The sequence below is a fragment of the Tenrec ecaudatus genome, chromosome 16 (genome assembly GCF_050624435.1).
Source record: "Tenrec ecaudatus isolate mTenEca1 chromosome 16, mTenEca1.hap1, whole genome shotgun sequence".
NCBI classification, from domain to species: domain Eukaryota; kingdom Metazoa; phylum Chordata; class Mammalia; order Afrosoricida; family Tenrecidae; genus Tenrec; species Tenrec ecaudatus.
Genome location: NC_134545.1, coordinates 15,383,815 through 15,406,571, shown reverse-complemented (window position 1 = coordinate 15,406,571; position 22,757 = coordinate 15,383,815). Strand labels below are relative to the sequence as shown.

Genomic DNA, 22,757 nt, shown 5'->3' with positions numbered 1-22,757 from the left:
GTGGAGAAACCTCTTGGCCCTTGCCCCTGGCACCCAAGCTGGTGGCCCAGGCAGGGTCCTGGCGCCAGAGCGCAGCAGGGGAGGCCCAGCAGCGGGGAAGGCTGAGGCAAAGGCGCTGGCCCACGTGCTGACTCTCCACAGCTTTCCCCAGCCCGCTTTGTCTGGATCGCCTGCCACGTGACTACCGCAAGTGGGATGTGCCTGGGACTAGGCCGGTTAGGTAGCAGTGGGGAGGCTGAGTGGGCCTAAGAGCCATGGGGGGGGTCTCTGGATGAGGGGCTTGGCTCCCACCATCACGGGGGTGGCGGACGCTTGGGGAGCTGATGTCTGCCCGAGGAGGGGGGTCATTCCCAGCCCATGCTCTTGGGGCAGCGGCCTCCATCTCCCAGGGCCTGACCCTAGACCCCGGAATTCCAGTTGACCACACAGCTGGACAGAGGCATGACTCAGCCACTTCCCGGCATTCCCCAGGGGCTGGGCCGGGAGGTGAGCAGCCCCTTTCTGCCTGGTCTCTTCCGGTTGCTGCTGGGAGGACTGGGGGCGGCCTTCTGCCCATTCTGCAGATGGAGCTGCTGGGATGGGGGGTGGAGGGTGGCGGCCAGGCTGGGGACTGTGCACACATGCTGTGCCGTAGGCTCAGAGCCAGCTGTGTCTGGCACTTGCTAAGCTATTAGGCCAGAGGGACAGGTGGTAGTTAGTTTCAGTGTCTCTTAAGCTGCGTCCCATCCCTAGTGAGTTCAGCTTCACTTAGACATGGTCCCTGCCTTTAGGGGTCCCTGTCCCCCACGCTTAGCGCTGTCCGAGAGTTGAGGTCACCAGGGAGTGCGGCTCCTAGAATGGAGATGACTAGGACCAGTCATGGTACGGAGGGCAAGAATGGGGGACAGTGACGCGGCCAAGGTCCCACAGCCAGGCCAACTGGGCCTCCAGGATGGGGCGAGCAAGGTTTCAGTGCCCCGACTGAGAGTCCCCTCCCCCTCCTCTCCATCAGGCTCCATTGGAGCCTGTTGCCAGGCTCTGTGCCAAGGGAGGGACACCAGGTACCTGGGGAGGCCTGCCTAGTAACAAGGCATGCCCTCAGGACCCTCTCCCAGCCAGCCCAGGAGGCCCTGGGGCAGGAGCGGGGCAGGGCCTGCACAGGGGCAGGGCAGGGTCATCTCCGAGTGGTGACAAGTCCAGTTCTGAGTGGCAGTCTTGCCGGGACCACCTGTCCAGCTGCCTACCCGTCTCCCTTCACAGGCTAACCCATTTGGCCTCCAGCTCCTGGTCTACCTGCAGGAGCCTCTCTTGATCGGCTGAATCTCCCCACCCTCCCACCCCCCCCACCCCAAGCAGGTTTCTTGGACAGTCATTGGTGCCAGCTCAGTGGAGAGAAAGCGCTACCAAGTTCAGTTTCAGAGGCCTGTGGGGGCGAAGACAAATGGCTATTGTGAGAAGTGACCCCTCCAGGGTCCAGCAGATGTGGATCTGACCCCTGGCTAACTGTGTGGCCACCGGCAGACCCTCTCAAAGGGAGATCCACAGTTTCCTGCTCCATGGTGGGGAGAAGAGCAGGCCCTGCTGGGGGCAAGGGGGGCAGGGGGCACTGGCTTGAGGGTCAGATGAGCTTATAGGAGCAAAATTCTGGGGCATTGCCTGAGCACACAGTGAGCAGAGGAAAGGTGCAGGCTCTCTGGGAAGTGTGTAGCTGGGACTCCCTGGGAGAGGGTCCCCGAGAGTCTGGGGGAGGAGCCCTGCTGGTGGACAAAGCAGGCTGAGCCAGCCTATAGCTGACAGAGCTTGGGGGACAGGCTGGAGCAGCCTGGTGACCGTGGAGGTCCTGAGAGGCCTGAGTTTGGGGAGAGGAGAGGAGAGGCGGGAAGTGTTGAGGGTGACATCTTGGGCCCACTGGGGCCTGGCAGATGCCAGCTGCTGCCCTTTAGCGGCAAGGTCCTGGGGGACTGAGAGCCACACTGCAGGACTGGGGCTGGCTAATCACAGGCCTGAGAGGGCCGAGCTGGGCGGATAGGCAGGGGCTTGCCCAGCCTCCTTCCACCAGCCAGCGGGCATCAGCCCATCGTGTTCATAATAGGATGAGGCTCCCGAGGGCGGGTCCTGGAGGATCTGCCAAAGGAATGGGGGGCGGGGAGGGCGGAACAGGAGGTTCAGACCCAGGTGTTCTGCTGTAGGGGCTGGGCGGCTGCCAGGCCTGTGTGCCAGCCAGGCTGGCCCAGCACCTTGGACAGTGCCCATCCCAGCCTCCCCTCCTTGCCACCTCCCCAGCCCTTCCTGTCCTCTCAACACCCAGCCCGCCTTTCCAGGGGAGCTGTGGGGCCTGACTTAGCAAGGGGGAGGGGACAGGAAGGTGACAGAGGGGGGAGGAAAGCTGTCAATGAGGCCAGGGAGGGGGAAGGAATTGGAGGTGATGGGGACCAGGGTGGGGAACCAGGGTTGATGGGGGTCTATGGGTGAAAAGGCAGGAGGTGGTGGGTCAGTGGGGGAAGGGATCAGAGGTGATGGGGACCAGGGTGGAGGACCAGAGGTAATGGGGCTCAGTGGGGGAAGGGCAGGAGGTGGCGGGGTGTGATGGAGCTGTGACCAAGCAGAAAAGGGGATGTGGAGGAAAGGATGGGAGTGGTAAGAGAGGGGTGATGGGGGGAGGAGGAAGAGGAGGAAGGGCCAGTGCTGGTCTTGGTGGAGATACCCATGAAGGCAGGGGAAAGTGGGGTCCCCTGTGCCCTGCCCAATATGAAGTTCTTAGAGGACAAAGGGCCCCCAGGAGCCCCTGGACCATCCTGTCCTCATAACTCTTATCTCCATAGATCCCCCAACTTCCTCCTGCTCTTAGTGGGAGACCAGGACAGACACCCCAAAGAGCCTGCTTCGCCTACTGGTTGGCACAGACACCCTTCACCAGGCCTCAGCTTCCCCTGGCTGACGTCTGCCAAGGGCTTGCACCCCCCCAAAAAAAACCCTGAACTGGCTACCTTAAGGACACCATTGGTGATGACCAGGCTCCCAGCACCTCGTGTGGAATCCTGGGGAAAGGCGGAGCTGTGGCTTGGGGTCATTCCACTGCCTCAGCTTCCTAACCTGGAATGTGGGCCAACAGCGAGGCCTGTATCAGGGGCAGTGCCCATATGCTCATGCATGCCACAGGCACCAATGCTAGATGCCAGGCTCTGTTCTAAGTGAATGGGACGGGTGCTCCGGTCAGGTGGGAAGATGAGTAGTGCCTATAGCCTGGTATCAGGTGGAGCCCAGGATGTCCAGACTGGGCCAGAGTCCCCACGGGTCCCCTGAGGTTGCCATGCCCTGCCCCCAGAAAAGTGCTTCTCCCTCTCTGGATGCCTCCCTCCCTCCCTCCCTCAGGTCCCTGGAGTCGCTCCAGGCCTGGCTGCCTCCACCTGCCCTGGCAGTTGTGGCAGGCGGTGATGGGATGCAGGAGGGAGCCTGGTGGCAGGCCCTGAGCTGACGCCTGAGACACAGAACAAAGGACAGTGCCATCAAAGGAGGCCTTGCTGGGTGCCAGGACAACCCTGCCAGGAGCCTCAGTGCAGCCACCTCGCTGCCTGTTGACACAGTCTGGGCTCTTGTCCCCTCTGCCTTGCCTTGGACCAAATCACACCAGGGGAAGCTAGAGTTTGCCAGAAGCCGCACGGTTCGACGCCCTCGCTCAGAGGGGAGGGGTCAGCATCATCTGGGGGGGGGCAGGGGGCAGGGAGTAGCATCACTCTCTCCCCAGTTTCCTCTCTTCCAGGGAAATTGGGCCCATTCATGCCCTGGTGGCATAATGGTTAATGGTTAGGCAAGGTCAGCAGTTCGAACCCACCAGCCGCTCCATGGAAGAAAGATGAGGCATAAAGAGTGAGTTTCAGAAACCCACAGAAGCAGTGCCCTTAGCCACAGTCCTTCCTCACTCTGGGACTCGCATTCCCTGTCTTCAAAGAGGTGGCTGGTTCAGCGGCATTCAGGGCCCGAGCAGGCAATAGAAATGTGAGGAGCAGCTGGGAAGGCCGAGGCTGGGACCGGCTTGCTTGCTCTTGTCTGGTATCCAGTAGGCGCTCAATCGACGCTTGTTGAAGTGCTTCCCCAACCCACTCCTGCGGTGGACAGATGCCAGTCCTAGGGGGCCGCGTCTTTGGACATCTTGAAGTTTTGGAATGGTCTGATTTCAAAACGTGTATGGGAATCCCACCAGCAACCCCTGCCCCATCCCCCTGCTCCATCAGTACCTTGGAGTCAGAAGTGACAGTGAGCTCCGTTTGGGTTTGAGCTTGTCTGAGGGCTGGGCTAGAGGCCGGCTCCCTCCCTTCCCCCACCCCTCTCTCCACCTCCCTGGCCCAGCTGCCAGCAGACCCTGGGGAGCCCGGGCCAGCGTTGAACGTGCAGAAACCGCTAATGGACCCGTGGCTTTGCTTGAAGAGCCCCCAGGGAGCTTTCGGAGGGAAACAGAACACCACGGGGTTATTGATCGCAGGTGGGCAGGGGCAGGCGCTCTGGACCCACAGGCTGCGGTGTGAGTCCCCGCCCGATCTCCCCATCTTCAGCTACTCCCCTGTTGCCACCAGGGTCAGGCTGGGAGGTAAGGGAGAGGGTCATGACTCCAGAAGGTGAGAGGGCAGCCCTGACTTGCTCCATGCCTCAGTCTCCATCTCTGGAGCATGAGCTCGCGAGAGGAGTGACCGGAGTGGCCAGTAAGACCAGGTGGCCTGGATTCAGGTTCTGGCCATGGGACTTCCTGCAGATCGCTTTCAGTGTATGTGTCCAGCCTGCTGTGGTGTCTCGTTGTTGTGGGGGGTGGATTCCAACTCAGCGAGCCCTCATCAGGGTAGACCTGCCCCCTCGGGATTCCCAGGCTGTCATGCTTACAGAGGGAGCAGGTTACCAGGCCTTCCTTCTTCGGGGCTGCCAGTCTGTTCCACCACTCTTTAAGGGTGCAGCAAGGGCCTCGCCGCTGTGCCAGCAGGGGTCTGCCACCAGCAGCACTCTCCGTGGGAGAAAGACGGACTTGGGACACCCGCTGACAATGACAGTGTCGGAAATTCACAAGGGCCCTTCCACCCTGCCCTAGAGGGCCACTGTGAGTGGGCACCGGCCGGAGGGCAGGGGGTTGGGTTTGCCATGGGTAGAAGCACCCCACCTCTAAGGCCGCTCTGGGAACGGTCAGCGTGTTCTCTGAGGGTCAGTGCGTGTTGCGTTACTCTGAAGGAGAATTCAGTATGATCCCTGACCAACACCTGGTGCCCAGTGATGCTCTGTCCGCACTCAGCAAGCCCCCACCCTGGGGTCTGACCAGGTCACCCCCTACAGCGGGCCACCCCCACACCTGACAGGATGTCCCATGACTGCCTCCCACGGGGCTCCCCTTCCTGCGAGGGTCTGGGGGCCCCCTGTGCTGAGATCACTTCCCTTTGGACAGCCACTCCTACTGGGTGGAATTCCCCAGATCAGCCCAGGCAGAGTCCGGCGGAGGCTGAGGGTCAGGCCAGAGGACTCGGCCTGTCCCTTCCTCCTAAAGGGACTGAGTCACAGACACACCCCACCCGCCAGCTCTCCCACCTAAACAACTGACAACAAGGGTGAGGTAGTGAGTTCCCCATCCCTGGAGGCATTCAAAGCCGGGCTACCACCAGGCTGCGCCGAACCTTTAAAACCAGTCCAGCTGGCACCTTCCATGAGTGGAATCTCGTTTCCAGCCCTCTGCTCCTGTCCTCTCAGGGTTTCACCTCCCCGGGGCCTCAGTCTTCTCACCTGTGAAATGGGACTTATCTTAGTAGCTCCCAGAAGGAATGGGATGGAGGCAGGTGGGGCATAATGAGTTGGTGCCCAGGAAGTGCTAAGCACGGCATCTGGTGCATAGTAGGTACTCAGGGTTCGAGCTGCGTGTGGGTAGCGCCGCGGCAGGTTTTCAACCCCGTGGCCTCACCTCCGCGTGGTCTCTTAGCCTTGGTGTCTCCTCTCTGGCTCTCCCTGGCCCCTCAGACTCTAAATTTAAAAGCAGGACCGACCCCCTCACTGACATCCAGTGGATTCTGACTCAACAGCAACGCTAGAGGACAGGGTAGCCCGGCCCCTGTGGGTTCTGAGACTGTGACCTGACGGGAGTAGAAAGCCTCGTCTTTCCTCCGTGCATCAGCTGGCTGATGGTTTAGAACTGCTGGCCTTGTGGTTAGCAGCCCGACGTGTAACCACTGCACCACAGCGTCTAGATCACAGACTTTTGATTCTCTGACTCGGACCCCAGCTCTGGGTCCTGTGTCCACTGCAGCCACTGCCATGTGAGTCTTGGCCCCTCTCTCTGACAACCTTTTTCTGTCGCTCTGTGTCTCTCGGTGATTGCCTCCCTACCCCATCATCTCGCTCCTGGCCCTAGCCTCTGTCTCTCTCTCTCTGTCTCTGTCTCTCTCCTTCCTAGTCTCTTCCCTAGGCTCCAAGCAGACTCAGTTTACAGCTGCCGGCCACCCCCATGCCCCCAGTTTCCCCAACCACCCAGCTGCTAGTTAGCCCCAGCACCTCTTCCCTGAGCTCAGCTGGAAGAAGACTGGAATTTTTCAACTAAACATTCTTAGGAAACTAAAGGAGGGGTCAAAAAAAAAACCAAAAAAAAAATCCCCAGCAGACACAAAAACAGACCGAGGAAAGAATGCGTACTGGACACGGGACAGGCCGTCGGGCCAAGGGGACCCAGAGCCTCATGGCCAGCACAGCTGGGTGACCAAGGGGCCAGAGAGAGACAAGCCCCAGTGTGGGTGACAGAGAAAGGCCAGCTGCATGCCTCCCAGGCTGTGCAACCTCAGGCCCGTCTTAGAGGCCCATTGTGCTGCCAAAAATCTAGGCCAAGGCCACCAGGGAGGGGAGGGCGCCCCTCCACCACCCGTTTGGAATCTCCAGATCTCAGACCAGTCAGGTCACCGGGAGACCAGCTGCCCGCCTCCCACCCCCTCCAGCCTGGTACCCAGCCAGCATGGACCTGAGAAGTGGACGCTGGGCAGGCGGGCAGCGGCGGGCGCTGGGGGGTGCAGGACTGGGCAGGGAGGGCGGCAGCTGCCCTAATTACTCCAGCTCTCCAGATTGCAATCTTGCTTCAAAAGGACTCCAGGGACCAGGCCTTAATAAGTACCAGTAAACAGGCAGGAAAATCGATACCTGGTAAAGAGAGCCCTGAGCAGCCGGGAGGAGCTCCCAGAGGTCTTTGCAGGAGAGCTAGCCCATGTTGACCTCTGGAAGCCTCCCTCCTGTCTTGGAATCCCCCACCCGCCCCAGGCACCCAGTGTGTAGCCTGCTCCCTCCTCCACCCACCCACCCCCGTGGGGTGGCACCTGCTCCACTCCACCTCTATGCCATGCAGCCAGGTCCGCCCCTCCCCCGCTCCCTCTAAGCTCCGGCGTATGCCAAGCAGGTTGTCCCTCTCGGCTGCAGGTGCCTCTTTTGTGCCAGGCTCTGTGGCTGGTGCTGGGAACAAGGACAAGGATCTGATCCAACCCTGCCCTCCCCAAAGTCGTCAGCCAATGAGGGAGACCAGAACAAAGCCAGAGAGACCTAATTTAACTACAGCGCGAGATAGACATGCAATAAAAAGGCTACGCGTGCCAGCGGCTACAGCAGAACCGGCTTCCGGGCGCAGGTGGGCACGTGGAAGGTTTTACTGGACGAGCAGGGCTGCCTTGTCCCTGGAGCAGGACATCCTGCTCAGTGAAGTGGAGGGGCTGTGAAAAAGAGGAAGGCCCTCTACGAGAGATGGACACAGGGGCTGCCACAACAGACTCAGGCACACGAAGGATTGTGGGGACGGCACAGGACCGGGCACTGTTTCCTTCTGCTGGGCACAGGGCCCACCTGGGTCAGAATGGATCTGATAGTACCTGACAACAACTGATCAGGGTCTGGGGGCGGGTGGGGTCAGGGGACAAACGTAGGTGGTGCTTGTTGAAGGACCCTTGGTCCCAAGTCCTAGCGACCCTGCCTACAGCAAACGGAATGGAACACCAGCTGGATCCTGCACCAGCCTCGCCTTCGGTGTTTGAGCCCATGATTGCAGTCACGGTGTTGACCCATCGCGTGAAGGGGCTTCCTCTTTGTACCAAGCAGCATGTCCTTTTCCAGGGACTGGTCTCGCCCGATCACCTGTACACCCTCATGTGACACATTGGACCAGGAGCCATGGTGGCGTCCTGAGCTACTCCTTGGGCTACTGAAAAGGTTTGCTATGAGTCAGATTGGACTCCCCTGCAGTTGGATTGTTTTTTTGGAGGGGGCTTGATTGACATTTTGTTCGTTATGGGGTTTGGTGGTGGTGGTGGTTTATACCCGTATATGAAATAAAGCAAAATAACGAGTTGAAAGTGGGACAAAAACAAACAAAGAAACTACCTCGGTTGATGTGATTTAAAGCCTGGATAGCATGAGCTTTTTCATGTGACTTGATTGCAACGGAGCTCTGGCGACATAAGTGGATTGTGGGTTGGGCTGCGAGCCGGAAGGTCAGCAGTTCTAACCCACCAGCCGCTCCTCAGAAGCAAGATGAGGCTTCCTGCTCCTGTAAAGACTGACAGCCATAGCAGTGCGCCATGCAGGATACGTCATCCTAGCTAGCAACCATTTGAGCACTTCCTGCCTGCCAGGTGTTCTGCTGGTGAGCACACCAGCGTGCATTGTTTGATTGTGACCTATAAGTTTCGGACACTCCATTTTACAGACAGGGCACTGACACTGTGAGTGGAGTCAGGATTTTCAGGAGGCGGCCCAGCAGGCTTCTGAGCTGTTCTCCCACCCCCCAGCGTCTGGGCTCTGCTCAGACCCCAGCACCTGAGTTATTGAGTAAAACACCACGGTCCTGTCCCTTCCCCCTCCACTGGGCTCCTTAACCCTACCCAGAAGTTAAAGGCGGTACTTCTGACAGGCCAGCACCGCCATCATCCATCACAACCTTTCATTGACAGATAGGGAAACTGAGGCCCAGGAGGGGAGCCCAGCACGCAGGAATCAGGATCTCGAGTCTCCCCCACCTCTCCGGATCCGGGATGGAACAGTGGTTAAGTGCCCACCTGCAAACCAGAAGGCTGGCTGTTCAAACCCACCGATCGCTCTTCAGGAGACAAGGGCCTCGGGGTGATCTGTTTCCAGCAAGATTCCGGTCTAGAAAGTCCAAGGGACAGCCCCGCTCTTCCCTAGAGGGTCAACAGGATCAGAACACAGTAACCATGCAGCCCTCTATCAGGCTGGTCTTGGGGTGACGGGGGCTGGGGAACAATGTGACTGCACACAATTAAAATACTAAGTCCTGGGGCAGCGCCCTGGGGGAGTTTTCATATGATTGGCTGGAATATCATAGAAACACACATCCCCCTCAAAAAAAATGTAATCGTGTAGATTCCAACCCGTTAGAACAGAGTAGAATTTCCAAGTCTGCCATCTTGATGGGAGCCGACGGCCACATCTCTGCCCCACAAAGCACCTGTGGGGTCCCACTGCCAGTCCTTCTGTTAGCAGCTGGGTGCTTTAACCACTGTGCCATGAGGGGATCTTTTTTCTTGAGGCGAGGATTTCAACACCTCCCTATCGCCTCTCTCATTTCTGTAACTACAGCTTAGTGCCTCCGTGTCCCCAGTGTCAGGTGGGGGGACACAAGGGCTTGCTTAGAGACCTTGGGTTTATAATAAAGGAGAGGCAGAAGAATGCTCCCCAGGCCCAGGGTCAGGACAGACAGACAGTGGGTCATCTGGAGAGAGACGTCTGAATGAGGTGTTGCCCAGGGGTTGGGCCACCTGTGAGCTTGCAGGCCCGTGGGAAACAACCTCACAGTCATCTCTATTTTCTACCTGGGGGACTTTCCCAGAAGTGAGGAGCCATCAGGGATGCAGCTGCCCTGAACCTCCAGAAAGAATCCCCCCACTCGGGCCTCAGGGCACAGAGCCCACTCAAGTCCTGGTGCCTAGACCTTGCCCTGTCTATCCCAGGGCTTCCAGTGGAGCAGGGCTCCGGGGAGTGCCTAGGGATTGGGGAGCACAGAGCAGTGTCTGGGAGCAAAACCTCAGTGCCCTCCTTTTAACCCAGGGGTTGGACGGGCACTCATGCTCATCTGGGGGTCAGTGTGTAGGAGGCTATTCTGCGTGAGTGTTATGTGGTTCTGAACGAGTGCTCAGCACCAGCCTCTCAGAGAGCAGACCAGCCTCTCAGAGAGCAGACCAGCAACAACTGTGGGTTGACAGAGGGAAGAACTGAGCAACGAGAGACACCACACACACACACACACACACACACACACACACACACGGTCGTGGACCGAGGGACGGGCCAGTCAGTGCCGGGTGAGCAAAAGGAACACAAAAATCAGAATGAGCAGTACATTCATTCAGCCATCAGATGCCTACCGGGCATCTACCGTGCACAGGTGCTGGGTCCCTAACCATGACCAAAAGCAAGTCCCTGCCCTGTGACTGTGACATTTTAGTGAAGGAGACAGTCGAGAAGCAAGATAAGCAGGTAAACTAGAAGGGCCGTCGGAAGGGGACAGGGAGGGCCGTCGGAGGGCCTGGCTTGAAGGAGCAGGGCAGTGAATGACGGCAGGGTGCCTGGCTGGGTGGATAAAGGGGTAAGTCCACAGGGAGCCAGCATACCACGCGGGGCAGGTCTGAATGAGAAGGGTAGCACGTGACTACAGGTGTGAACGGATGAATTATAGCGCGTGGGTGTGTGCATGCGCGGGTGCCCGACCGCAGCCTGAAGAAGCGAATGGAGGCCTGACTGGGACATGAACTCCTGAAGTGATCACATGGACGGGAGGAAGGAATGAACGGATGGATGAGTGATGGATGGATGGATGGATGGATGGATGGATGGATGGATGGATGGATGGATGGATGGATGATGGATGGGTGGATGGATGGATGGATGGATGGATGGATGGGTGGGTGGATGGATGGATGGATGGATGGATGGATGGATGAACTCGTGCTGGGGGTAAGAAACACATCGGCTTATGAATGGATGGAAACCATTCAAAAATCTCCAGCCACACTTTGAGGGACAGACTAGGTTTTCTATTCCCATGAAAAGTTACAGTCTCCAAGAATGGATGGTTAGGAGACGGAGTGAATGGGTGACTGATTGGAGGAATGAACTGTATGCCCCTGAGTGTCTGCGTCCCTTCCATGTCAGCTACGTAGGTGGGGGTGTGTTTGTGTGAGTGCCATGCCCCCATCCTGATGCCCCCCCCATCCTGTGTGACGCACCCCTGCGTGGAACTTCCCATTCTGTAACCTGTGTTGACCTCATGCAGATTTGCTTCCAACTAACTCGTGTCTGCGGGGACCTTTTCCCAAGGGGGCCCCCTCACCCTGCTCCAGCCTGTTCTGACCAACCCCTGCGTCTCTGCCCTCACCTGCATTGACCACTCCCCTCCGGTCTATGTTGACCCCGGCCCCACCTCTCCCCCCGCCCCCCGCAGCCACACCTCCTCTGCCGCTGCCCCAGCCTGGACCGTACCCTGGCCCAGGCTGACCACGCACGCGCCCCCTTCCCTCTGACCGCAGGCACCATGCGGCCCGTGCGGCGCAACTTCTACGACCCGTCGTCGGCGCCGGGCAAAGGGATCGTGTGGGAGTGGGAGAGCGACAGCGGCGCGTGGACCGCCTACGACATGGACATCGGCATCACCATCCAGAACGCCTACGAGAAGCAGCACCCGTGGCTCGACCTCTCGTCGCTGGGCTTCTGCTACCTCATCTACTTCAACAGCATGTCGCAGATGAACCGCCAGACGCGCCGGCGCCGCCGTCTGCGCCGCCGCCTGGACCTGGCCTACCCGCTCACCGTGGGCTCCATCCCCAAGTCGCAGTCGTGGCCCGTGGGCGCCAACTCGGGCCAGCCCTGCTCCTGCCAGCAGTGCTTGCTGGTCAACAGCACGCGCGCCGCCTCCAACGCCATCCTGGCTTCCCAGCGCCGCAAGGCACCCCCCACCGCCCCGCCGCCGCCGCCGCCCCCCGGAGGACCACCGGGCTCGCTCGCCGTGCGCCCCAGCGCCACCTTCGCTGGCGCCACGCTCTGGGCCGCGCCCGCCGCCAGCCCCACGGAGCCCGCGCCGGCCTCCGGGGCGTCCCCGCGGAGCCCCAGCGCCCCCAGCAGCGCATCCACCCCCGGGCAGAACAACCTCAACCGGCCCGGGCCCCAACGCACGACCAGCTTGAGCGCACGCGCCTCCATCCCGCCGGGGTAAGGCTGGGGGCCCCGGCGCGGGCGAGCGGGCGGGGCGGGGACCCCGGAGGCGGGGACAGGGCGGGGCCTGGCTGACCACTGGGCCCGATTGAAGAATAGCGGTAATGCTCCTGAGAGGTAGTGGGGGCTTCCCTTGGTGCAGTGGGGGCTTCCCTTGGTGCCAGGCACGAATGGATGCTCTCAGGCCTCCAGCTCTTGCCCCCCTTTGGTCAGTGCTTCACAGCACCACTGAACCTGAAGCATCTGGGATGGGGTCGGGGAGTGGGGGCACATTGTTAGATCTATAAACCCAAACCAAACAGACTCACTGCCATCAAATCTGTCCCAAATCCTAGCTGGACCACGGGGCAGGGTAGAACCTCCCCTGTGGGTTAATGGGACCAACTCTTTTTTTTAAAATGAATCATATTTTAAATCGTTTTATTGGGGGCTCGTACAACTCTTATCACAATCCATCCATCCGTCCATGGTGTCAAGCACATTTGTTACACTTGTTGCCATCATCATTCTCAAAACATTTACTTTCTACTTGAGCCCTCGGTTATCAGCTCCTCATTTTCCAACCCTTGAAGATTTATAAATTATTTGTTTATGTCTTACACTGACCGACGTCTCCCTTCATGCACTTTTCTGTTGTCTGTCCCCCAGGGAAGGGGTTGTATATAGATCCTTGTGATTGGTTCCCCCTTTCTCCCTCACCTTCCCCTTACCATCCTGGTATCAATACTCTCATTATTGATCCTGATGCATTTATCTGCCCTGGATTCCCTGTGTTTCCAGCTCTTATTTGTACCAGTGTACATCCTCTAGTCGAGCCCAATTTGTAAGGTCGAATTGGGATCATGATGGGGGAGGGGGTAGGAAGCATTAAAGCACTAGAGGAAAGTTGTATGTTTCATCAGTGCTACACTGCACCCTGACTGGCTCGTCTCATTTTATTGGGGGCTCTTACAGCTCTTATAACAATCCATCCATCCATTGTATCCAGCACATTTGTGCATAGGTTGGCATCATCATTCTCAAAATGATGAGAACCCTTGGTATCAGCTCCTCTTTTTCCCCCTCCTTCCTTCATGAACCCTTGGTAATTTATCAATTAATATTATTTTCATATCTTACACTGTCCGCTGTCTGAGACTAACTCTCTATGGGGAATAGAAAGCCTCGTCTTTCTCCCGAGGAGTGGCTGGTGGTTCTGAACTGCTGGCCTTGTGGTTAGCAACCCAGCACAGAATCACGACGCCACCAGGGCTCCTCCATTGCTTAGAATTAATACTGTTGTCTTCATACTGGGCTCCAGGGACTCCTGGGGATGGGGTGTTGATCATAGAAGGACTCAGCCAGGCAGGTCACCTCAGATCCCATTTTCCCTTTGGGGGATCTCCAGAGCCCCTGGATCCCCCTGTAGGATCTCATTAGGAACCCTGCCCATCCCAGGTTTAGAACCCCTGCCATAAGACATGCAGCTCTGGCCCCAGACTTGAGTCAGTCTCAGCCGAGGACCCGGCCCTGAGGGGGTGGGCATGAGGGAAGAATGCAAAGACCTTGAGCTGGGGACAGCCCTGACCGGGTGGGCTTGGGCCTGGTGCCCGAGAGGAGGGAGGCTGTGCCAAGATCACTGTGGCGCCACCATGCCCTGGGTGCCACCTGAGGATGCGCTCCTGAGCAGTTTCTGGTCAACAGGGCGGTTTCCATCCCCAGCTGTGATAGCTCCCTGAGCCACCAGTGGAACTCTTAAGACCTGGGTATTTTGGAGCCTCCCTGGACCCAGGCCCACTGTGTGCTCCTGCTCTGCTGAGGGTAGAATGAGAAGAAACCAGGAAGAAAGTGACTGAGCCCAGGGGCCATGGCCGGAAACTCAGGCCATAATGCGTTAAGGGAAAGATTCGTGGACCTGACTTGGGTTTTTTGAGCTGATAATCAACGGTAAAGCTGTCCAGACATTGGGCATCTGGTGTTTAGACAGGGGTGCAATTCCAGAACTTGCCGTGGGCGTGATTTATTGCAGAGTGATCCACCTCTCCTGGCTGGACTGCCCCCTGTCCACCCTCTGCCCTTTAAGAGCCTCGCTTCCTGGGCTCCTACCCAGCCCTGCCACCTCTGAGCTGGCATGTCCTGTCACTGAGCCTCAGTCTCTTCTGTAAAATGGAGATAGGACTCCCTTTTGTGGGGAGCTACTGTGGGCCTGGACACACAGCTCAGGATCTTGACCATGGCCACCTAGGGGATAATTTGGAGGTCCAGTTGGGAATCCAGGGGAAGGGGTGGTGTGAAGGGGCCCAAGGGAGCTGAGATTTTTCTCAGGGAGGAATAGCAGTGACTGCCACCTGCTACCTCACCCTTCCCTTCCCTCTCAGGCCACCACCAAAGGAACCCATGGGACCTCAGCCCCGGGCAGACCCAGTGCCACAGGGGACTGGGTGAATCCTCCAGGGATGTGAAGGAGGGACTCTCCCAGAGTGTCCAATGTGACTCCTTGGTAACCAGGCCCTGGCTCCTAAATGAGGGGGGTGAAGGACCCTGAAACAGCAGGAAAAGCAGCCCCCACCCCAGGCCCCCACTAGGACAGTTCCTAGGACCACCACGGCAGGAATTCGAGAAGCTTCTTTCTGGGCCTGGAGGTTTGGAGTCTGCTTGTTTGTTTGTTTCTTCAAACTCCAAGCTGTGACCCATTAGGGAGATCAGCTTCCAACCAAAGGTCAGTGGTTCGAACCCGCCCGCTGCTGCTCAGAAGAAAGACGGGGCCGCCGGTTTCCATCGCGACGGAGGCAGTTCTGCTCAGATCAGCACCCCGGCCGTGGGTTTTAGCAGGGTAGGAAACTTGAAGGTTAGGACCAGCATTTTCTTGGAATGGGATGGAGCGGGACAGGAGGGGAGAGAAACTTGTGGCACGCTCTGTGGGACACTGTCAGAATTAGAACCTCCCATGAACGTTTGCATCATGCCTGTGTGTGTGTGCGCGCGTGCATGGGTGGGGGTGGGGGGGCCCTGTAAAATGAACTTTCCAGAGTGGCAATGCTTATGGCTAAGGCACTCGAGTAGAGGAGGCAGGGAGTTACACTGTTGCTGATCTGAGTTCACAGATACAAGCTGACAGGGTGTGTTCCTGGAGGTGAAGGGGAGAGACCAGCAAGGGGGGGAGGGGGGGAGGCAGCCTGCCAGGGCTGCAGATTCTGTGGTTTCTGGAGACCACCTGGGACAGAAGTTTTCTGATAAACCAGGAGGTACTTCCCAAGAGCCCAGACTTGGTACTCAGAGCAGTAGGGAGCTATGGAGTACGCTTGAGCGCAGGAGGGCAATGAGAAGAACGACTTCACCTTGCACGTGCCTATTGTTAAATAGGTCCTCCTCAAACTGCCAGCGCTCTGGGAGCCCCTCCTGCCATGTGCATCACCCCCTCCCCAATCAACATCATCACCCCTCTCCCTCCTGGACTCAGACCCCACCCCTCTAGACTTCCCTCCCAGTCCCGAGGAGACCAACCTGCCTCAACCCCCTCATTCCTCCTCATCCAAGACTCCTCACTAAAAAAAACACCCAAGACTCAGGTGAGATGGGAGGAAGGAGAGGTCGGGAAAGGTAGAGCCTGGCTTCTCTGGTGAGAAGCTTCGTGTTGCCAAGGCAAACGAGGCCCAGGTGCAGCCTGTGAAGAACCAGCACCCCCTACCCACCCTCCCACCACCTACTACCACCACCACCACCACCACCACCACCTGCTCTATCCCCACGCTGCTCTGAGTGGTCTCTCAGTGTCCTGGCCTCTCCCTCGGGTCCTGTATCTCTGCCCCTGTCTCCATGTCCTGCTCTTTCTTACCCCACCCCCACACCCAACTTCTCTCCACCCCCACCCTCCCCTGTGGACTCAAGCAAGCCCCGATTCACCGTGGACACGTGACTCGGCCTGCCTGGCCTCAGTCTCCCCATCTGCTGGCTGGCCGGTGTTAACACCGAAAGATTGCCCAGTTGCACCTGCAAGGGTTGGGGGGATGCATCCCTGCATGGGCGGCAGGCGGAAAGCCCAGGGAGGGTGATGGCAGACTCACCCAAGGTCACATGGTCCACAGGGACAGAGTGGTGAACCTGCCCAGGGATTTTCCACCCCGGCCACTGTTGGCTCCTGTGACAGGATGGGGAGCCAGCTGGCTCCGGGGCTTGGCGCCTCCCCTCATCCCTGCAGGGCTGGGGAAGATCCGCCCTGTCTCCAGAGAGGTCAGCCACCCGCACTTTGGAACACAGCTGTGTGGGGCAGATAGATGGACTCAGTTTCCAGCCCATGGGGTGGGGTGGGGTGCCGGGGGTAGAATGAAGCAGAGGAGGCAGACACAAGCCTGCTGGGATTTCCTGAGTGCTTGCCGAGTCCCCAGCTTCTGCATGCACTTTCCCTCCCAGTCAAAGGGGACAGGCCCTGTGATCCCCATTTTCCAAGAGGAAACTGAGGCTCCAGGACTTGCTGAGACTGCACAGATAAGAGTTGGATGCCAGACCCCAGTTAGTCAAGGTTACCGCCACCCCACCCATATAGATGTACTCCCCCACGATGTACTACTACTCTGGAAATCAAACCAAACCAAACCAAACCCATCAAGGTTGATGGATTCTGAACTGCTGCCCCCGGGGGCTTCTTGGCTGCCCTGGTATAGCAGCAGTGCCCCCACGAGCCGCATGTGCCCTCCGGGGGGCCGTCCCTGGTCTGAATAAGGTCCTGATCACACAGGGTGCCAAGGAGGGCGGGCATGCCAAGGCCGAGTTTGAGACCCGCCTCGGGGCGCCTCTCCTGCATGACCTCAGCTGAGCCTCCTGCCTCTCAGGCGTCTGCATCTGCAAAGCGGGACCAGCCTACGGCCACCCACCCATCAGAACCCCATCTTTTCAACTGGTCACCCACCTCAGTCCCTGCCGGCAGAGGGGGAGGGTGCAGGCTCCCTCTGGTCAGCATAGGATGCTTCACAACTCGGCCAGTCAAATCCTCGCCAAAGGGATGCGGGGTGCCTTTCCATTCCATTCCTTGCCCTGGTCTCTTAGAGCCCCCGTGTCACCTCCTCATTGATTTGCAAGTGCCCTTTAGGCATCGAGGAGACTAGTCCTGTGTCATCGTCCCCCTCTGTACCCCCCTCCCAACACCAACCTGGGGCTGGCTTATTTATTTTTTTACTTACTTATTTATTACTTTTAGTTGCTTTCTTTATAGCCATGCTCACTGGTTCCATCATCCACTTGACCCAGGTTTACTGAGCACCTACTATGTGCAGGGCACCGAGGAGACCATTTGGCCCAGACGTACTCAGCACCTACTATGTGCTGGGCACCAAAGAGACCACTGTAAAGGAAACTGACACAAACCTCTGGCCCTCCCCTAGCTCACAGTCAAGCCCAACATACGAAACAACGGAATATGTTCTAAGTCAGCCCAGTTCGTATCAGGTGGGGCCCAACGCCCGGTGACTCACGTGTGTCCCCATAGAACCCTGCTCTTCCAGAGTCAGGTCTCCAAGGCCTGCCTTCCTCAGTACCCCAGACGGACTCAGTTAGCAGCCACCAGACATGCCCATACCCTTCAGGAGTTCCCTGAGTAAATGATACAAACCCATCGCCACCGAGTTGATTCCAACTCACGGAACAGAATCCAGCTTCCCCCAAACTCTGCCATCACAGTCAAGTCTGACTCAGGGCGACCCCACAGGACAGGGTAGACCTGCCCCCCCTGGATTCCTGAGACTGCAGTAGAATGCCTCCACTGTATCCTGCAGAGAGGCTGCTGACCTCACAGTGAGCAGTCGCTACGCCGCCAGGGCTGCCCCATAGGGTTTGCAGAAGTGAGGCCTTCCCAGGAGCAGCCTGCCCTGTATTTCTCCCAAGAAGCAGTTGGCGGGTTCGAAACTCTGGCCCTTCTGCCAGAAGCTGAATGCGTAACCACTGTGTGGCCAAAGAAAAAATAAAGGAGGGAAAACACCCCAAACCCAGACCCCCCTGCCACGGTGTCTATTCCGAACCATGGTGCCCTGGTCAGGCAGGGCTGAATTACTTCCTGGTGTTTCCCAGACTCGAAATTGTGATGGCTGCCGCCTGCCCGTCTTTCTCCTGGCAGCTGGTGGATTCAAACTGCTAACCTTGCCATCAGCGGTCTGGCACTTAGCGCCCTGAACCACCAAGGGTTCCGTAAATAGATGCTCTAGTCCCAAACCCACTGCTGCTGAGTCAGTGTTGACTCCTAGCGACCCTAAAGGGTTTCCCAGACTGTCAGTCTTCACAGGAGCAGACAGCCTCATCTTTCTTCCTCGCAGCGGTTGGTGGGCTTGAACCGCCAGTCTTGCAACCAACTCATGACAAAATACATTAAGTGGTAGTAACTGCTGCAGAGGACAAGCAGAGCCAGTCGTAACTGCTCCCCAGCAAGCAGCCGGGAGCGGGGGGAGGTTAGGGGTGGAGGGAATGGAGAGAGACGTTCTGTTTCAAATAAGAACTCACTGCCATAGATTGGCATCCATAGCATGGCGGACTTCGACACAGGGCGGTCTGCTTCTTTAAACTGAGCCCCTTGTGTTTCTGAAACTTTAAAAAATCTTGACAGTCGACAACTTCCTCTCTCTCCAGCAGAGCAACTTACAGGTTCAAACTGCTGACCTCGTGAGTAAGTGGCTCCATGACATCACCAAACAAACTAAAGTCACTGTCACTGAACCGATCCCAACTCATAGTGACCCTATAGGACAGGGCAGAGCTGCGCCTGTGAGTTTCTGAGACTGTCACTCCGATCAGGAGTAGAAAACCCCTTCATTCTTCCACGGCGTCGCTGGTGGTTTTGAACTGCCAGCCTCGTGGTTAAGCACCCAATGTGTACCCACGACTCCAATAGGCCTCCTTTATTTTACATAAAACCCACCGCCACTGAGGAGACTGACTCACGGCAACCCTACAGGACAGAGTAGAACTGCCCCAGTGGGTTTCTAAGACGGTCACTCCTGGAGGGAGCGGAAAACCTCCGCTGGTGATTCGCAACTGCGGACCATGTGGCCAGCAGCCTGACAAACGGCCCTCGAGACCCCCGGGGCCCCTCTTTTCATAAATGAGGTCGGAAAGGCCCCTGGTGAGAAGATGACTTCTGAGAAAAGTGGGTCAAGAAGGTAGCCAGGCGGAGAGCTGAGCCCTGGGGCCTGAGTCGCAGAAGGAAGGGTCCTTGAGCAGGCCTGACCTGAGACGGGACAGCTGCTCAGGCGAACAGTGGGAGAGGCCACAGAGGAACCGGGGCAGGTCCCATGGTGTCTGCAAGGCCCTAGTGCGACACTTGGCTTTGATTCCGCTTGAGTGGGGAGCCAGCAGCCTCAGGGAGGGGCTGAGGGAGGCAGGGGGTGCATTTTTTAACAGGTTCTCTCTGAGGTGGGGGTGCGTGTGCGGGGCGCTGAAAAGGAGGGGAGACAGACCTTGTGCTGGGAGGTGTTTTGACGTTTCCTCTTTTTTTTCCCCCCTAGCAGTGATTTTTTTTAAAATCATTTTATTGGGGGCTCTTGCAGTTCTTACCACAATCCATCCATCCATTTTGTCAAGCACATTTGTACATTTGTTGCCATCATCATTTTCTTTCTACTTGAGCCCTTGGTAGCAGCTCCTCATTTCTTTTCCCTCCCTCCTCCACCCTCCCTCCCTCACGATCCCTTGATAATTTATACATTATTATTTTTTCATGTCTTACACTGACCATTATCACCCTTCACCCACTTATCTGTTGTCCATCCCCCTGGGAGGGGGTTATTAGTTGATCATTATGATCCGTTCCTCCTTTCTCCCCGCACCTTCCCCTTAGCCTCCTGGTATCACTACTCTCATTATTGGTCCTGAGGGGTTTATCTGTCCTGGATTCCCTGTATTTCCAGCTTTTATCTGTACCAGTGTACATGCTCTGGTCTAGCCAGATTTGTAAGGTAGAATTTGGGTCAGAATAGTGTGTTGGGGGAGAAGTATTAAAGAACTAGAGGAAAGTTGCATGTTTTCTCGGTGCTATACTGCACCCTGACTGGCTCCTCTCTTCTTTGTGACCCTTCTGTAAGGGGATGATTGTTTGTTCTGGGTCTTAGATGCCTGATATCTGATCCCATCAACACCTCATGATCACACAGGCTGGTGTGCTTCTTCCATGTGGGCTTTGTCTAGCAGTGATTTTATTTTGTGTTTTCTTTCTTTTTTTAATCCACATTTTATGGCTTGAATTCTCCAACGGGTATTACATGTGAAATGGCTCAGGAACGGAAAGGTCCAGAAGGCCACACCGTGAGAATTCTCACCCCGACCATGTCCCCTGTCCCTGGCAGACCTCTGGCCAGCCCCTCCGCCCCTCTGCCTGGCTTCCTTGGGGCCCAGCAGCGATAACACAAACGACCCCCTCCTTCCCGCAACCTCACCACAAGGTCAGGCCCAGCACTCCCCCATCCTGTCCCCGCTTCCCCCCACCTGAAGCACTTCCTGCCTGCTGCCTGGGAGGCCAAACCACACACTCCTGTCTGCACGTGCCTCCCCCCTCTTCACCCCCCAGGGTCGTGGGAACCCAACCCAGGCCTGCCCTGCCTGTCTGCTCCTCCACAGAGCACAGGGCAGGCTGGTGAAGCCTCGGGATAAAGCTGAGCCCAAGAGCCCCCAGAGCTCTGTAGGGGACATTGACCCTCTGTATCAGCGGCAGGTGGACCAGGGCAGAGGGGAGAGAGAGGCTCCCCAGCTCAGGGCCTGGCCATGGCAGACTGGGCATTAGCATGAGGACAGGGCATGTCACAGCACCTGCAACAGCACCGGGCAATGGATGGTGGTGGCTGGGGGCTTCTGCTGAGCCCACAGTGAAGTGAGTCGCCACACACCCCTTCAAGGCTCCGCAGAGGGTTTGAGAAGGGACAGTGTCCTGGCTGAGTTCCCCACGACTCTGCAGGGCCAGCACAAGATAGTGCCCCCAACACCAAGCCCAGCCCTTGGCTGGGACCTCTAGAAGGAGAGGGGAGACACAGGGTCCCCCAGATGATGCTCAGATTCCTCTCCTGGTGACATGGCACCCTCATCAATGAGCCTGAGGGGCTGGGCTGCTGGGTTCAATGAGGCGCCCTCAGGGCTTTGGGCCAGTCTGGGACCTGGAAGAAGCAGCAGACCATGGGATAAACCTGGTCCTTGGTGGGGTGGGTGGGTGGGTGGGGGTGTCCTGGTACAGAAACCAGCCACCATTGGAGGAGTGTTGGAAACTCAGCTGCCTTTCAGGGAGAGTCGGGGTCTTAGGGAGAGTCAGGGGTCTCCTGATTTCCTGAGCCCCACGCTGTTGCCCCAGGGAAGGGCAGGGAACAGTGTGGGGAACCACCATTAGGGAAATCTTCCCAGAGTGCCACGCCCTGCCTGCCAGCATTGCCTTCGTCTCAGACACCCCTTGTCCATTCGTCCTGGGCAAGGCGAGGGTCTCATAGCCCCTCCTTTCTAGACTAATCCTCACGAGCCTCGTCCTCAGCCAGGCCTCTCAGGGACTAGAGAGGTCGCAGAGATGTGTCTGCCCCAAGGCTCGCTCTTCAGATGTGTGCAGAGAGGCCCCCGGTAACCAAAGGTTGGCGTCCCCAGTCCAAAGGCAGGGCGGCAGAAAGGCCTGGTGACCCGCCGGGCAAAGATGAAAGTCACAGAGGGCAGTTCTACCCTGTCCCACACAGACGGGGCCTCCCATGTCCCCGGTGGACCCCAGCACAAAAGCACCCACTGTCGAAGGAGGAGACACACACGGGGACGGGATGAGGTGCCCAGGGATGGCCGCACAAGTCACCTGTGCTGAACGTCCCCACAAAGCATGTAATCCAGCCCTCCATTCCTTCATCCGCTCACTCACTCAGCCATTCGCTCAGGCAGCCCCCGCGCCTTGAGCGTCTTCAGGCCTCAGTTTGACCGCAGGAAAGCTAGTCTCCCAGTAAAGCAGAGGCCATGCGCTGGCGACTCTCCGGCGCTCAGAGTCGGATGGTGGCGCTGTGCTTCAGAGCAGCGGTTCTCAGCCTCCCTCTTGCCGAGACCCTCTCATGCAGTTCCTCCTGTGGTAGTGACCCCGCCCCCAACCATAAATTGTTTTCCTTGTTCCTTCATCACTGTCATTTTGCTACTGTGATGAATCGGGAGCCCCCTCACCCACCCCATGAAAGGGTCGTTCGACCCCCAGGTTGAGAACTGCTGCTCTAGTCTGTTGTAAGGCGCTCTGGCGGGGCTGTGGGGTGGGCATAGGACTGACCACCCATCGCAGAGTCTGTGGCTCCAGCCCACCCACCGGGCCTGCAGAGAGAGAGAGAGAGAGAGAGAGAGAGAGAGAGAGAGAGAGAGAGAGAGAGAGAGAAGGCTCTATGCTCCCAGGAGGACCGACAGCCTGGGAGTCCCACAGGGCCCTTTCACTCTGCCCTGCAGGGTCCCTGTGAGCCAGCGCCTTTGGCGGTGGGTGGGTGGGCTATGAAAAGTGCCTGCTGGGAAAGCAGATTGTCCGGTGAAAAGGCCCCAAAGGTGTCAACTTCTCGGAGAACAGGAAGTGATCCCAGGCTCTTGGGAAGATGGTGCTGCAGAGACTTGCTTGGGTA

General features: G+C 57.9%; 1 protein-coding gene across 1 annotated transcript in view; it reads left to right on the top strand.

Annotated features, from left to right (window-relative positions):
- The window catches only part of DTX1 (deltex E3 ubiquitin ligase 1), a 38,957-nt gene that overhangs the window by 5,515 nt on the left and 10,685 nt on the right, over positions 1-22,757 (top strand). The window contains exon 2 of the mRNA XM_075533828.1: positions 11,514-12,192. Within this exon, the coding sequence (XP_075389943.1) occupies positions 11,514-12,192 (679 nt within the window). The remainder of the gene's footprint in view (positions 1-11,513; positions 12,193-22,757) is intronic.